This window comes from Miniopterus natalensis, chromosome 12, assembly GCF_054644295.1.
Source record: "Miniopterus natalensis isolate mMinNat1 chromosome 12, mMinNat1.hap1, whole genome shotgun sequence".
NCBI classification, from domain to species: domain Eukaryota; kingdom Metazoa; phylum Chordata; class Mammalia; order Chiroptera; family Miniopteridae; genus Miniopterus; species Miniopterus natalensis.
Genome location: NC_142092.1, coordinates 43,963,175 through 43,975,515, shown reverse-complemented (window position 1 = coordinate 43,975,515; position 12,341 = coordinate 43,963,175). Strand labels below are relative to the sequence as shown.

General features: G+C 40.7%; 1 protein-coding gene across 1 annotated transcript; it reads left to right on the top strand.

Annotated features, from left to right (window-relative positions):
* Nucleotides 1-731: 731 nt before the first annotated feature.
* On the top strand, nt 732-10,464 carry QNG1 (Q-nucleotide N-glycosylase 1). The gene is made up of 4 exons (XM_016223047.2): nt 732-1,257; nt 1,847-2,106; nt 5,661-5,856; nt 9,642-10,464. The coding sequence occupies exons 1-4, from the start codon at nt 921-923 to the stop codon at nt 9,872-9,874; spliced, it is 1,026 nt and encodes a 341-aa protein (XP_016078533.1). The 5' UTR covers nt 732-920; the 3' UTR covers nt 9,875-10,464.
* Nucleotides 10,465-12,341: the final 1,877 nt, after the last annotated feature.

The window sequence follows — 12,341 nt, the reverse complement described above, 5'->3', positions numbered from 1 at the left end:
TGCCCTTGGCTTGGAGATCAGGCCCTTGCCGTGAATTGGGGCTAACCACGGAGCCACTCAGCTTCTTGCAAAACGGGATTACGGTCATTTTGTCCCGGCCAACACTAAGTAAGATTCAGTACTTAAGCACAATTCCAGGTAACTTAACAATTTAATACACTTGCTTCCTCAACCATTTCTCCAAAAGTTCCAACTGATTGATTACTCGGCCTCCAAAAGAGCCAGGAATTTAGTAAACGAATGAAGAGGCCTGCCCGGGGACGGGGATAGGGAGGCCGTCGACCCGTGTCGCAGTCTTGGGGTGGCTCGGCCCTCCGCACCTCGACCGGAGGCCATAATGCTTGTCAGGGCCCCAGGATCCGGATGCCGGGCGTCCAGCCCAGACTTCGCCCTCCGGGAGAGAAGCGGAAGCCAAGCGAAGGAAACGCAGTACACAGGCTGGAGTCGTCGCGACTGCGGCCACGGAAGCGCACCGCAGTCCCCCCTCCACCCCCGGCCCGGAGGGCGGGAGCACGGACAAAATGGCGCAGCCGCACAGCTTTGGGTGGGCAACTCCCGGCCGGCGCGCGCCAGGCCTATCCAGGCGGTGTCCCCACCTGCGGAGTCGGAAATGGGCCGGGGGCGCGCGCCCGGGAGAGAGTGGGCGGGGCCATTTTCCCGGAAGTGCCTGCGGCTGCGGCGGGGCGCTCGAGGCCGCAGTCTCGGTAGTTGCTCAGCGGGGTGGGCGCGTAGGGAGGGGAGCGGGATCCCGCTGAGGTCTCCCTGCCGCGCTGTGCGTGCGCGCGTGCGTGCGTGTGCAGGGGGCGGGACCCAGTTAGGGCAGTGACCCCAAGGTGCGTCGGGACGGAGAGTCGCACAGCGGAGTTTGGCCGGTCCATCCGCAGAATTGTCTTTCCCCAGTCCCAAAAGAGAGGGGCGAGATGGACGGGCTCCTGACTCCCAGGGAGTCCGCAAAGTTCATTGCGGAGCACAGTCGAGATGTGTTCATTGAAGGCGGGGGCGTGCGGAGGGTTGCGGAGCTGCTGCTCGCCAAGGCCTCGGGACCCGAGCTGAGCCTGGGAGGCTGGAAGGCCCTTCACGACCTGAACCCCAAGGCGGCCGACGAGGCGGCGGTCAACTGGGTATTCGTTGCAGACACACTCAACTTCTCCTTCTGGTCGGAGCATGATGAGCGCAAATGTCTGGTGGGGTACAGAGGGAGACCGTACAGTGGGTACTGGTCCCTGTGCGCCGCCATCAACAGAGCCCTGGATGAAGGTTGGTGCCCCTTCGAGGTTTCAGTTTACTAGAGTGTCCCAAGGAGCGGATTGGCCCGGTCCCAAGGAGCACATGCCCGGTCCCCGGCTGCTAAGCGGATCAGTGATGACTCTCTCATCACTGATGTCTCTACCTCTCTCTCTCCCTCTCCCTTCCTCTCTCTGAAATCAAAGATGTATTTAAAAAATAAGGCGAACTTGAAGTTCTCCATTGCCAGCTCCTCAGCTGAAAATAGAAGTATGAGAGGCTTGTATTAAATCCTTAGTCAGTGGGAACTGATCCTAATATCATAATCACAGCTAAGTATAAAATCCAGCCTGATAAAATCTTAAGAACAAAGGGGACAGATGTATAACACATTTTACACAGTCAAAATACACCCGATGTAATATTACAGTTAGAAATGTATGCATAAGTACAGATGAACAAATAGAAAATGAGGGGCTTGCTGTGGTTTTTTATTATTCACCCACTTTTAGTTCATTCCTGTAACACTCATTTAGTTTTATATTAACTGTGTTGTAAAAGAAAAGGTCTGGTGAATATAGAAGTATGACATTGCTCCTCTTTGCTTTCTCATTTTCCCAAGGGATACCAATAACTAGTGCTTCCTACTATGCCACAGTGACCCTGGATCAGGTTCGGCATATACTCCGTTCTGACACAGACGTTCCCATGCCTTTGATAGAGGAGAGGCATCGGATTCTCAATGAAACTGGGAAAATTTTGCTTGAGAAGTTTGAAGGCTCTTTCCTTAATTGTGTCAAAAAAAGTGAAAAAAGTGCACAGAAGTTAATGCATCTGGTAGTTGAAAACTTTCCCTCTTACAGAGATGTGACTGAGTTTGAGGTGAGTTGCTTCTGTTGAGCATTTTAGGATTCTTGATTGTCTTTTCATTGCCAGCTCTTTTAATTGTTCACACTTTTATTTCCAGAACTCCTTTTGAGAATAAAAACTTAAGTTTTGAAGTTTGTTCCTGTGGACAAAAAACAGTAACAAAATTAAGTAGTGTTTGAAAGACATTACTTCTCTAATGATTTCTAACCAGTAGTATATTCCCTTTAATTCTTTTGTCCTTTTAAAATGTTTCAAACCTAAATAAGACACTGGGCCCTGAACACGATGTTGTCACTTAGGGATAAGGAGGTCCTTTAATACTTCAAAAAATTTACTTCATTTGATGAAAATCAGGATGTATACTAAATTCTCTCTAATAAAAAGTATTTTTTGTAGAGTACTAATGTATATATACTGGATGTTTTCCTTGTCCTGCACAGGGTACTATAACAGTATTATTTGCTTTATGGTACAAAATGTTTTAAAGAGATTTACTTTTAAAATGGTAAGCATTTTGTATACCCTCCCAGTGTACACCTGGATTTTGTTTTTGTAAAATTTTTAGAATCTGTTTTCACTGTGTATTTTAACTGACAAGAATTGAAAGCAACTTCAGCGGAATCACATAATATGAATCTGTTGAATTATTGCCTAAGTTAATGAATACTTACATCAAATTTAAATGTTAAACCTACCCTTTTGTAGTCACATTTCAACAACTAAAATTACCAGTAATATTGCTTAAATCACTCTTTATGATTTATAGGGTGTTTGCGCATATACTCTCACTTGATCCACAGAATGGCTCTGTGGGGCCTATGGACAAGGGACATATTGCCTCCTTTGCAGCAGGAACCAGTCAAAAAAGAAAGTTTAACTAGTTTATCTTAGGTCATTTAGTCAATAGCTAGCTGTAAAGTGAGAGATGGCCTGATTATGTATGTAAAGATTCTTTTAATTGCAAGTGACAGAAAACTAGAAAAAACTTAATCAAAAAGAATTTTTGGATGGTATTGAGAATAGGCACATCCAGGATCAAGGGATCAATGTCATCAGGATTCAGTCTCTTCTATTAGCTTCTGTTGACTACATTTTTCTCTTACTATTAACCATCTCTCTTCATGAAGTAGATAAGGTCCATGAACTTTGCATCTTACTGCTTCAGCACCAGAGAGAGAAAGAGAGAGACTTTCTCAGTTCCAAAGCTGGACTGGGCAAAGACTGATTGAACTGGCATGGATTGTGACCATTTAGGTGTGGCTTTCAGGGGTGTGTAGATTGGGCAGAGGCAGTTCCTGGAAAAGAATTCATAGGTCAGCTTTCTGTTAAACTTCATTCTGTTTTGACTAACCATTTTGCTAATGCACAGGTTACTTTGAGATTTATCTTTGTGTTCAAAGCACATCATTTCAGCCTTGTTTTTCAAGAAATTATGGATTCAGTTCCTGGGCCCATCTTTCAAGCCGTCTGAATCTACAGTGTGGGCAAAAGTAGGTTTATAGTTGTAGATATACAAAACACAGAGTTTATCCTTGTTGTATTATTTTCCATACAAACAACTGTAAACCTGCTTTTGCCCCATCCTGTGGGGCAAAAGTTCATGCGGCTAAATCCATGTATTCCAGAATCCACATGGTTGTAGAAGACAGGCTAAAATTAAATTTAACATGAATTCAGGAAACCATATTGTTTGTTTACTTTAAAATTGTCCTGAGTTTTTGTGGAAGAAAGGAGTGAATTTTTTTTTTGTAGATTATAGTACTGATTTAGTGAGCATTTGCTGAGTTTCTATTTTATTTACAGCACAGTGCTTTTGATTTGCTTTGCTGAAAATATTTAAAAACTACATTAGGCTATAGATTAATTTTTCCAGTTTGCTCTATGAATCTTGTTAAAGAGTAATATTTTCTATCTATCCTAGTAAACATTATGATACAATAATTGTATTTGATACAAGTACACAGTTTTATTTCATAAATCAAGTTTTATGTCTTGCTGTTTAGTAACCTAGATTTGAATTAGAAACCTAGTTACTGCCCTGGCCAGGTGGCTCAGTCAGTTGGAGTGTGGTCTTGTACACCAAAAAAGGTTTGGGGCTCAATTCCCAGTCAGGGCACATATCTAGGTTGCAGGTTTGATCCCTGGTACAACAGGCAACCAATTGATGTTTCTCTGTCTTCCTTCATCTCCCTTTCTTTCTCTCAAAAAGAAAAAAAATCAATAAGCATATCCTCAAGTGAGGATTAAAAAAAAAGAAACCTAGTTAACATATATAAGTTATATATTGCCAGGTTGTCATATTTTGATAGCTTTGGGAATATAGCTTATTCCCAAATGATGCAGGGATACTTCTTAATGGTGATTTCTTCCACCAGCATTCAATTTAATTTGCAGAATTTACTCATTATCAAAAAATGAACAAATGTGTTTGCCCTGGAAAAGATACTGAATTTCTTAATGTTGGCCTTAGAAAATTTAATTTACTTGGTAAAAGTGGGTGTGGATTGATTGTAATAGGTATACCTTATGCTTAAGCAATATTAGGTTATCTCGTTAGGACACAGTATCACTGGAGTTGTTTTTTTTAATAAATAAAGGAACTATATTGTCATCTAAAGGAATTTTTGTATAGTGCTTTTCCTTGAAGAATTTCATCTTATTTTTTATTATTTACATCATTTATTTATTAAAACATTCTTAAAGGTGGTCAGGATATATTTTGGGAGCCAGTAATACTGATTATTTCTACCTGTCGGACAAACAGTTACAAAAGATGATTTGGGGTTATTACCATTGGTATTAGGACTAGAAGTAGATTTTAATTATCTGTCCATGTTTTTCTGTAGTCTATGCTGATGTACACTTGTAGTTTTGTAGAGAATTTTTGAGTTAAATTATAACCCACTATCTTACAATGCTGGGTTAAATGTTTTTCTTTCATGTATAAATATAATTGGTAGTTTATTTTTGTTAAATATTGACTTCGACCATTTCCAAAAGTGGTAGACAAATTCTGGCTGTTGATCAATTATGTCTTTACCCATGAATAAGTTAATTATATTATCTGAAAGGAAACAGGTAAAAATGAATGTTGTGATTTTCTTCAGAGGTGAGTTTAGTGATGATTATTTTCTTCTTTATACTTAAGATTCTGTATTTTATACAGTTTATGTGAATTATGTTGCAATTAGAAAAACATATTTAAATTTAAAAAACTCTCTAAAGAAATATCTGGCTATTAGAAATAATAATTAGGAGGATTATGACACAGAAATATGTACATGAAGTAATACCATTGACAAGGAACACTAAATAGTACCGTGATTATATAAATTGCATTTTATGTGCCTTCAAAAATGTAGGAAGTAAATTTGGAGTGATAGAGATAATTTAATATTTATTACACCACTCCCCCTTTTTTTTCTGTAAAAGGTCTCTAAATTCTTACCAACAGAATAAGATTATTCTTCCCTTGAAAAATATTTTCAACGTGTCTTTCTTTTTTAATAGCATTTCATAAAGCTTTGAGATACCCAAGTAACATTTATATTTTCTTCATTCATCAGGGGAAAAGAATTTCTTTTTACAAACGGGCCCAAATCCTCGTGGCAGATACGTGGAGTGTGTTAGAGGGAAAGGGAGATGGCTGCTTTAAGGACATCTCCAGTATTACCATGTTTGCTGACTACAGATTACCTCAGGTTCTTGCTCACCTGGGAGCCCTGAAATACTCTAAAGAACTACTGGAGAAGCTCCTCAAAGGTTTGTCAGCTTAATTACGGCATTCTTTGTTATATTGTGAATTATTGTTGAACCTTTATCTAGTTTCTTTCACGAAAGTTCTCCTTTCCTTAGAAAAAAAGCACTATTTGTTGCTAAAAACATAAGTAAAGGAAAAAAATGCAGGGACAATTAAAATATGGAGAAAATTGCTTTTTGTTGTTTACACTGTGGAATATGGATATTGTGGGAAATTGTGCTATTTAGACATCATAATTTCAGAACATCAAATAAAATAAAATCTAAATTTATGTTACATGAAGGTGTTCAATACTAAGACAGTTCATCAGGTGTAGTTTTTGAAGGGTGTTAATTAAGCCGAAGAGCACACTACGACATGAAATAAAAGGTCGCCTGAGAGGTGATATGTACTGGATTTCGAGTCTGGAGGCTCCTGGGTCTGCCACTGTGTTGTCTTCACAAGTCACTCAGCTTTCCTTTTCTTTTTTTTCTTTTGAATTTTTATGACTTTATTTGTTTATTTGAGGCAAACTGATGGCATGCCGGGAAGCAGGATCTCAAATGCTCCAGTCACTCACTTTTCCAGGTTTATTTATTTACCATTGGATTCAATTATTGATTCTCAGGAGTGGACGTCTTATTTTATGAGTATAAATTGTGTTTGTGAGAAAACTAGGTTTTTTTTAAACATTTCTTTGTATCAGAAAAATAATTGTATAGTTTTAATGTTAATTTCTCTTTTGCATGCAGTATTTTCAGCTACTTTTTTCTTTATTTTTAAAAGAAAGTAGTTATGATTGCCTAATTTTCTCTTGTGAAATAGATTTCAATGACCCAAAATAAGAATAATACAGAATACAAAGGTATCATTATTCCTTTGGTTGCTTCTACCAGGCTTTTATACTGCCTTAGGCGATCCATTTTGTCCTTCTGTTTCCTTATTTGAAAAATAACAAGCTGTTTTATGTCGCAATGCTCATGTCCCAGGTCATTAATTGTTGGATACCTTTAAAAGGAAACAACTGTTAGTGGTCAGGGCTTCTTTTGCATACAGACATATTCAGCTGATCTTTTTTTTTTAGACAATGTATATGCTGCTCATTCCTATGTCTAAACACTTTCTTGCCCGGTTTTCCTCACCCAGATTTTCCTTTTTTCAGTTTAAACCCTGCACATCAACAAAGGCCTAGCTCCAGTGCTACCTCTTCCACATAGGTTTTCCTTACTCTTCATGATTTGTCCATCTACTTCTCTTAATTTTTTTTAAATATGTTTTTACTGATTTATAGAAAGAGAGGGAGAGGGAGAGAGAGAGAAACATTGAGAGAGAAACATTGACCAGCCTCCTACACACCCCTTAATGGGGGTTGAGCCTGCAACCCCGGCATGTGCCCTGACCAGGAATCGTACCAGTGACCTCCTGGTCCATGGGGCGACGCCCAACCAACTGAGCCACACTGGCCAGGCCTTCTCTTGAATTTTTATAGCACCCAGTTGTCTCTGCTACTGTGAGAAAAACTGGTGAGAAGGGTTTCACCCAGCATAGTTGAACACTTGTCTGAATTTTCTCCTGCCATCTGTTTCGTCTCCAGAAGCTCCATCTGCAGCTGTTACTGCCTCCCTTTTGTCCAGCTTCTACAAGCAGACTCTGCTATCCTTACTTTAGACCTAATATGTTGGCCATGTTACCTTCCCTGACTTGATGTTTGTCAGTCCTCTCAAATGGTTTCATACTTCTTCTCTCTCAAAGTCCATGTCCCATTCCATACTATAAGTTGCTGTACCTGTTAACTATATTAGTTTCATGAGGCTGACGTAACAAATTACCACAAACTGGATGGCTTAAAACAGGGGTTGGGAACCTTTGTTCTGCCAAGGACCATTTGGATATTTATAACATCATTCATGGGCTATACAAAATTATCAACTTAAAAATTCGCTATGAAAAAAGCTCCTAGATTTATTGAATTTTGAGTCCCACCTGTGAGTGCCTTGGCAGGGCCAGGCCCAGTGATTTCATCAGCCGTATACAGCCTGCAGGCCGGACGCTCCCCACCCTGGTTTAAAACAGCAGAAATGTATTCTCTCATAGCTGTGGAGGCTAAAGTCTGATTCAGTATGTTGGCAGGGCCACACTCCCCCTGAAGGCTCTTGGGAAGAATCCTTCCTTACCTCCATCTGGCTTTTGGTGGTTTCCAGCAATCCGTTGCATTCCTTGCCTTGTAGCTGTATCACTCTTGTGTCTCCTCTCTCTTTGTAGTCTCTCCTTTTCTTAGAGGGCACCAGTCATGGCATTTAAGCCCCGCCCTAATCCTGTATGAACTCATCTTAATATGATTACATCTGCAAAGACCCTCTTTACAGATAAGATCACATTCACAGATACCAGGAGTTAGGACTTGAATGTCTCTTTTTGGAGGACATAGTACAACCTACAGTTATTTATTGCTGGGTAACAAGTTATGCCAAAATTTAGTGACTTAAAACAAGACATTTATTATCTCATAGTGATCTCATCTAATGGCTCTACTTGGGTGGTGGTATCCTCCAGGATCACTGTTGTGGTTGAATTGAGAATTCTGGCACATTGATAATTAAGTTTGGAGGAATTGATTAACAGGAGAACTGAAGTGGAAGGATGGATCTGTCTGCTGACACCTGGAGCAAAGTAAGGAAATGGAAGGGCACAGATAATATCTGTTCTTCCACCTGCCCCAGTGACCAGGGCCTAACCCTTGGGAGAGATGGGTAGAGGGGACATCAGTAACATTAATTAAGACCTCAGGTTACAGAGTAGAACCCAGTTGGGCTAGGGCATTTTTCACTGGATCACAGGGCCTGTTGGGTACTGTGAAACTCTGTGCAAGAGTACAGATTGGTGACTAGAAGCCAAATATAGCCTGGATATGTGTTTTGTTTGGCCTGAACAGTGTTTTAAGCAATTTTTAATTAGTTATCAACACCTGACAGGAGATTTCATATGAAAATCAAATTTTCTGACTCTTGTAAAAGTAGAGAAATATGGGAGCATTGGGTCTACCTTTAGACAGAACGGCACACCCTCTCTCGCTCACCACAGTGTACACCTGGCTGCTGCATTCACTTACTCTGTCTGCCTGACTCTTATAGGCAGTTGAGTTGATGAGCCCAGCTCTAGTGGTAGTGGCAAAGCACAGCCAGTGCCCACCCTGTAGAATCAGATATACCCTGGAGGCTGTGGATCCTGTGAGAGCCTCAGCTCTGTATTCAGGCAGAGCTGACTAAAGGATCCTGAATCCAAAGAATGATCATGGTTTTCTTTGCTCAGGTTAACCACTTTGATTTCCTAGGTTGTCCTTGATGCATCTAGGGTGTCTCCAAAACAATATTCAGTTCTCAAGTGGGGATGGGGTTGCTGTTTATTTGTTCCCCTAGGAGTCCTTAAAATTTTGCAGTATTTTTTCCACTGGCATTAAACCTAATTTTAAATCCTTTCTGTTCAATAATTTATAATCTTGATATCATGTTTTTAAATTTATGATTACCTTATATTCTTTTAGTAAGTATTTATTGGGGAGCTAGGATGTGCAAGGTGCCATCCTAGATTCTAGGAATATTGAGACAAACAAGCCAGACATCGTCCCTGTCCTTATGGAACTTAACTAGCAATTATGAATTAATGCCTGAGTTTAGAAATGATTTAAATTACCAAAAATAAAGTCTGAGATTTACAGTTTTAAACTGTGTTTTGTTCTACAGTACTTATCTGAGTAGATTTCATATCATTAACTATTAGTGCTTCTTGCTCTGTTTTTTTCCCCTTGCAGGAGAAATGCTCTCATATGGGAGTAGGCAAGAGGTGGAAATCAGAGGATGCTCACTTTGGTGTGTTGAGCTGATCCGGGATTGTCTTCTGGAGCTTATTGAAAAAAAGGGTGAAAAAACTAGTGGAGAGATCAATTCCATTCTTCTGGATTATTACTTATGGGACTATGCCCGTGATCACAGGGAAGATATGAAAGGAATTCCATTTCATCGAACACGTTGCATATATTACTGACCCAAAGTGTAAACTGATCCAAAGAAAACTGCTTGCATTTTTATATCACATAATCATATATACAATTTCACCTTGATATAAAGAGAAGGTGGTGGGGTTACAGCAACAAGAACACTGATTACCCAGTCTCACTTAAAAAATTTCTCCTGACGTATCACTCTGTATTCCCAAATTTATTCTTTATCTGCTTGTTTAGTTTTGACTCTATTTTCCCTTTTTATGGACACATGACAGAAATAGTGAAGAAACTTTAATGCTTTAAATCTCATATTTCTCAAAATTAATCATGTCTTATAATTAATCTTCAGTGACTATTTCATCTATGCAATTGGTATCTTTTCTCAAGGTGTAATTTTCTGTATCCTTTAGTCATAGGATATGAGAGGGGGTTGGGTAGGGTCTTTGCTCTATAAATGCTGCTGCTCTTATAAGAAAATCAATCTTGATTTTTCAACTTTTTATTGGTAATGACAGTGGGTTTTATACATAATGATTTCAAATTACAATATCAGTCTGTCTAGTTTTTTGTTTTTCTTTAGGGTATGTAACTACATTGAAATTGAATAAACATTTTAAAAACTTTTCTTAAACCAGGAATGGATTATTTCATTAAAATAGAATTTACCAGATATAAATTTAAATGGTTTATAATGAATTTGATTATTTAGTTTATGTTTCAGAATTCTCATTATCTACCACTCACTCATTTATCACTTTCACCCACACCTTCCTTCTAACATAATCTTGATTTTTGCTATCTACCTTGTCAGGTCCCTGTGACTGTGCGATTTAAAAAAGTATCCTTTCCCCAAGCACTTCACTGTCATCTGCTGGAAACTTGTTATAATAACTTTACAAAGGACAATGACTGAATATGAATGGCCCCCCCAGAGTTGTATACTGAACAACTTGCACCATCATAAGTAGTAGTTCCTGTATCTAGCCCTCCCCTATGTGACTCAGGGTAAGGTCATCCTGTCATAGTTCCACAGGTAGTCCCAAGTTAATATGAATGGTTTATGATCATGATAATTCTATTCTCTGCCTGTGACTGCTTTAGTAATGATGTAAAATCTAGTTCTGGCCAGTGACACTGGAGGGGAAGTCTGCAGGGAGGCTTCTGGGAAAAGGTTTCCCGACTTTCAAGAAAGAGACATATGACAAGGTCCTTCTTCCTCTGTTCAATATTTTGTATAACTATGATACCTAAAGCTGCAGTAGCCATTGTATGGATCCAGAGCCCATCCTAGTTATGGACTTCATGCCTGAGGTAGTAAACACACTATCTTACAATTGCCATCATTTTGAATTATTTTTCTGTAATTTGCAGTAGAAAGTATCGTAACTAATAGTTTCCAAATTAACCTGCTCTCGAGTGTTAGGCAGACATAAGCAGAGCAAGGACGATGGGCTGGGTACAGAGACACCAGGGCAGAAAGCCCCGGATGCCTAGCAAGGGGCAAAACTGGGAAAACAAGAACCTTGTCCCCAGGATAACCTATCCTCCCCCAGCATATGCTGGTTATGCAGTTTAGACCCCTTGAGGGTTTCTTCCCTAAAGATAACATCTAGGCCTCAGTTGTATTTCAGCTCTAGGCTCAGAAAAGCAGCAGAACCAGACAAGTGGCTCAGTGGCTGCCTCAGGACCAGTTACATTGACTAATGACCCCCTGCCCTGGCACTGACCAATCAGTGGAGACCATGACCCTGAAAGTGTACACCTGGAAAGCTGATGAATATTCTATTGAGACCCTCCCCTTAGACCTCTAAGATTTCCACCTGCAAGAAAGAGATAAATACTCTTAGGACAAAGCTCATGATCCCCACCAGGGGAGCATGCCAGCAGCATCTCCTTCCCCCTTCTCTCCTCCGAGGGAACCCCACGAGACTTCAACCAGGGGAGCAATGGGCAGCAGCAGCTCGTCCGGGCTTACCTCCTGAACCTGTCTCCAAGGCCCCCTTCTCTCTCTGAATTCTCAGTGAGCCAAAGCAGCCCAGCCTAGGTTCTCCCGTTGCTGCTTCTATGCCCTTCCTTGTTTCACTGTCCCAAGCATATATTTGCTGCCATCATGGACTCAGTACCCTTTGGCTCAGTGCTGTGTAGCCCTTCCCTTTGGATATCCCCACCCCTATCACCTTTTCCTTTAATGACTTTAATTTTTCTTTATTCACCGTCTGAGAGAGCTAATTAGCTTGCCCGTGCACCACCAACTGCAGCCTTTCATGGAGGTCCCGGCCAGCAGAAGCAAGAAGGTTTGGCCCAGGAGCCTCCCCTTCCTGTTGCTCTTCCTGCGCCTCACACTCTCCTGCCTACCCCTGTACCTCTTCTCCCCCTTCCTCTCCTTTCCCTCTTCCCCCCTCCCCTTGTCCTCCTCCCACCTCTCTTTCTTCTCTCTCTCCTTCCTCCTCCAGGCTCAGCCAGCTTTGGGCTTCCTGCTTTCCCACATTTCACTTCTTCACTGTGTAA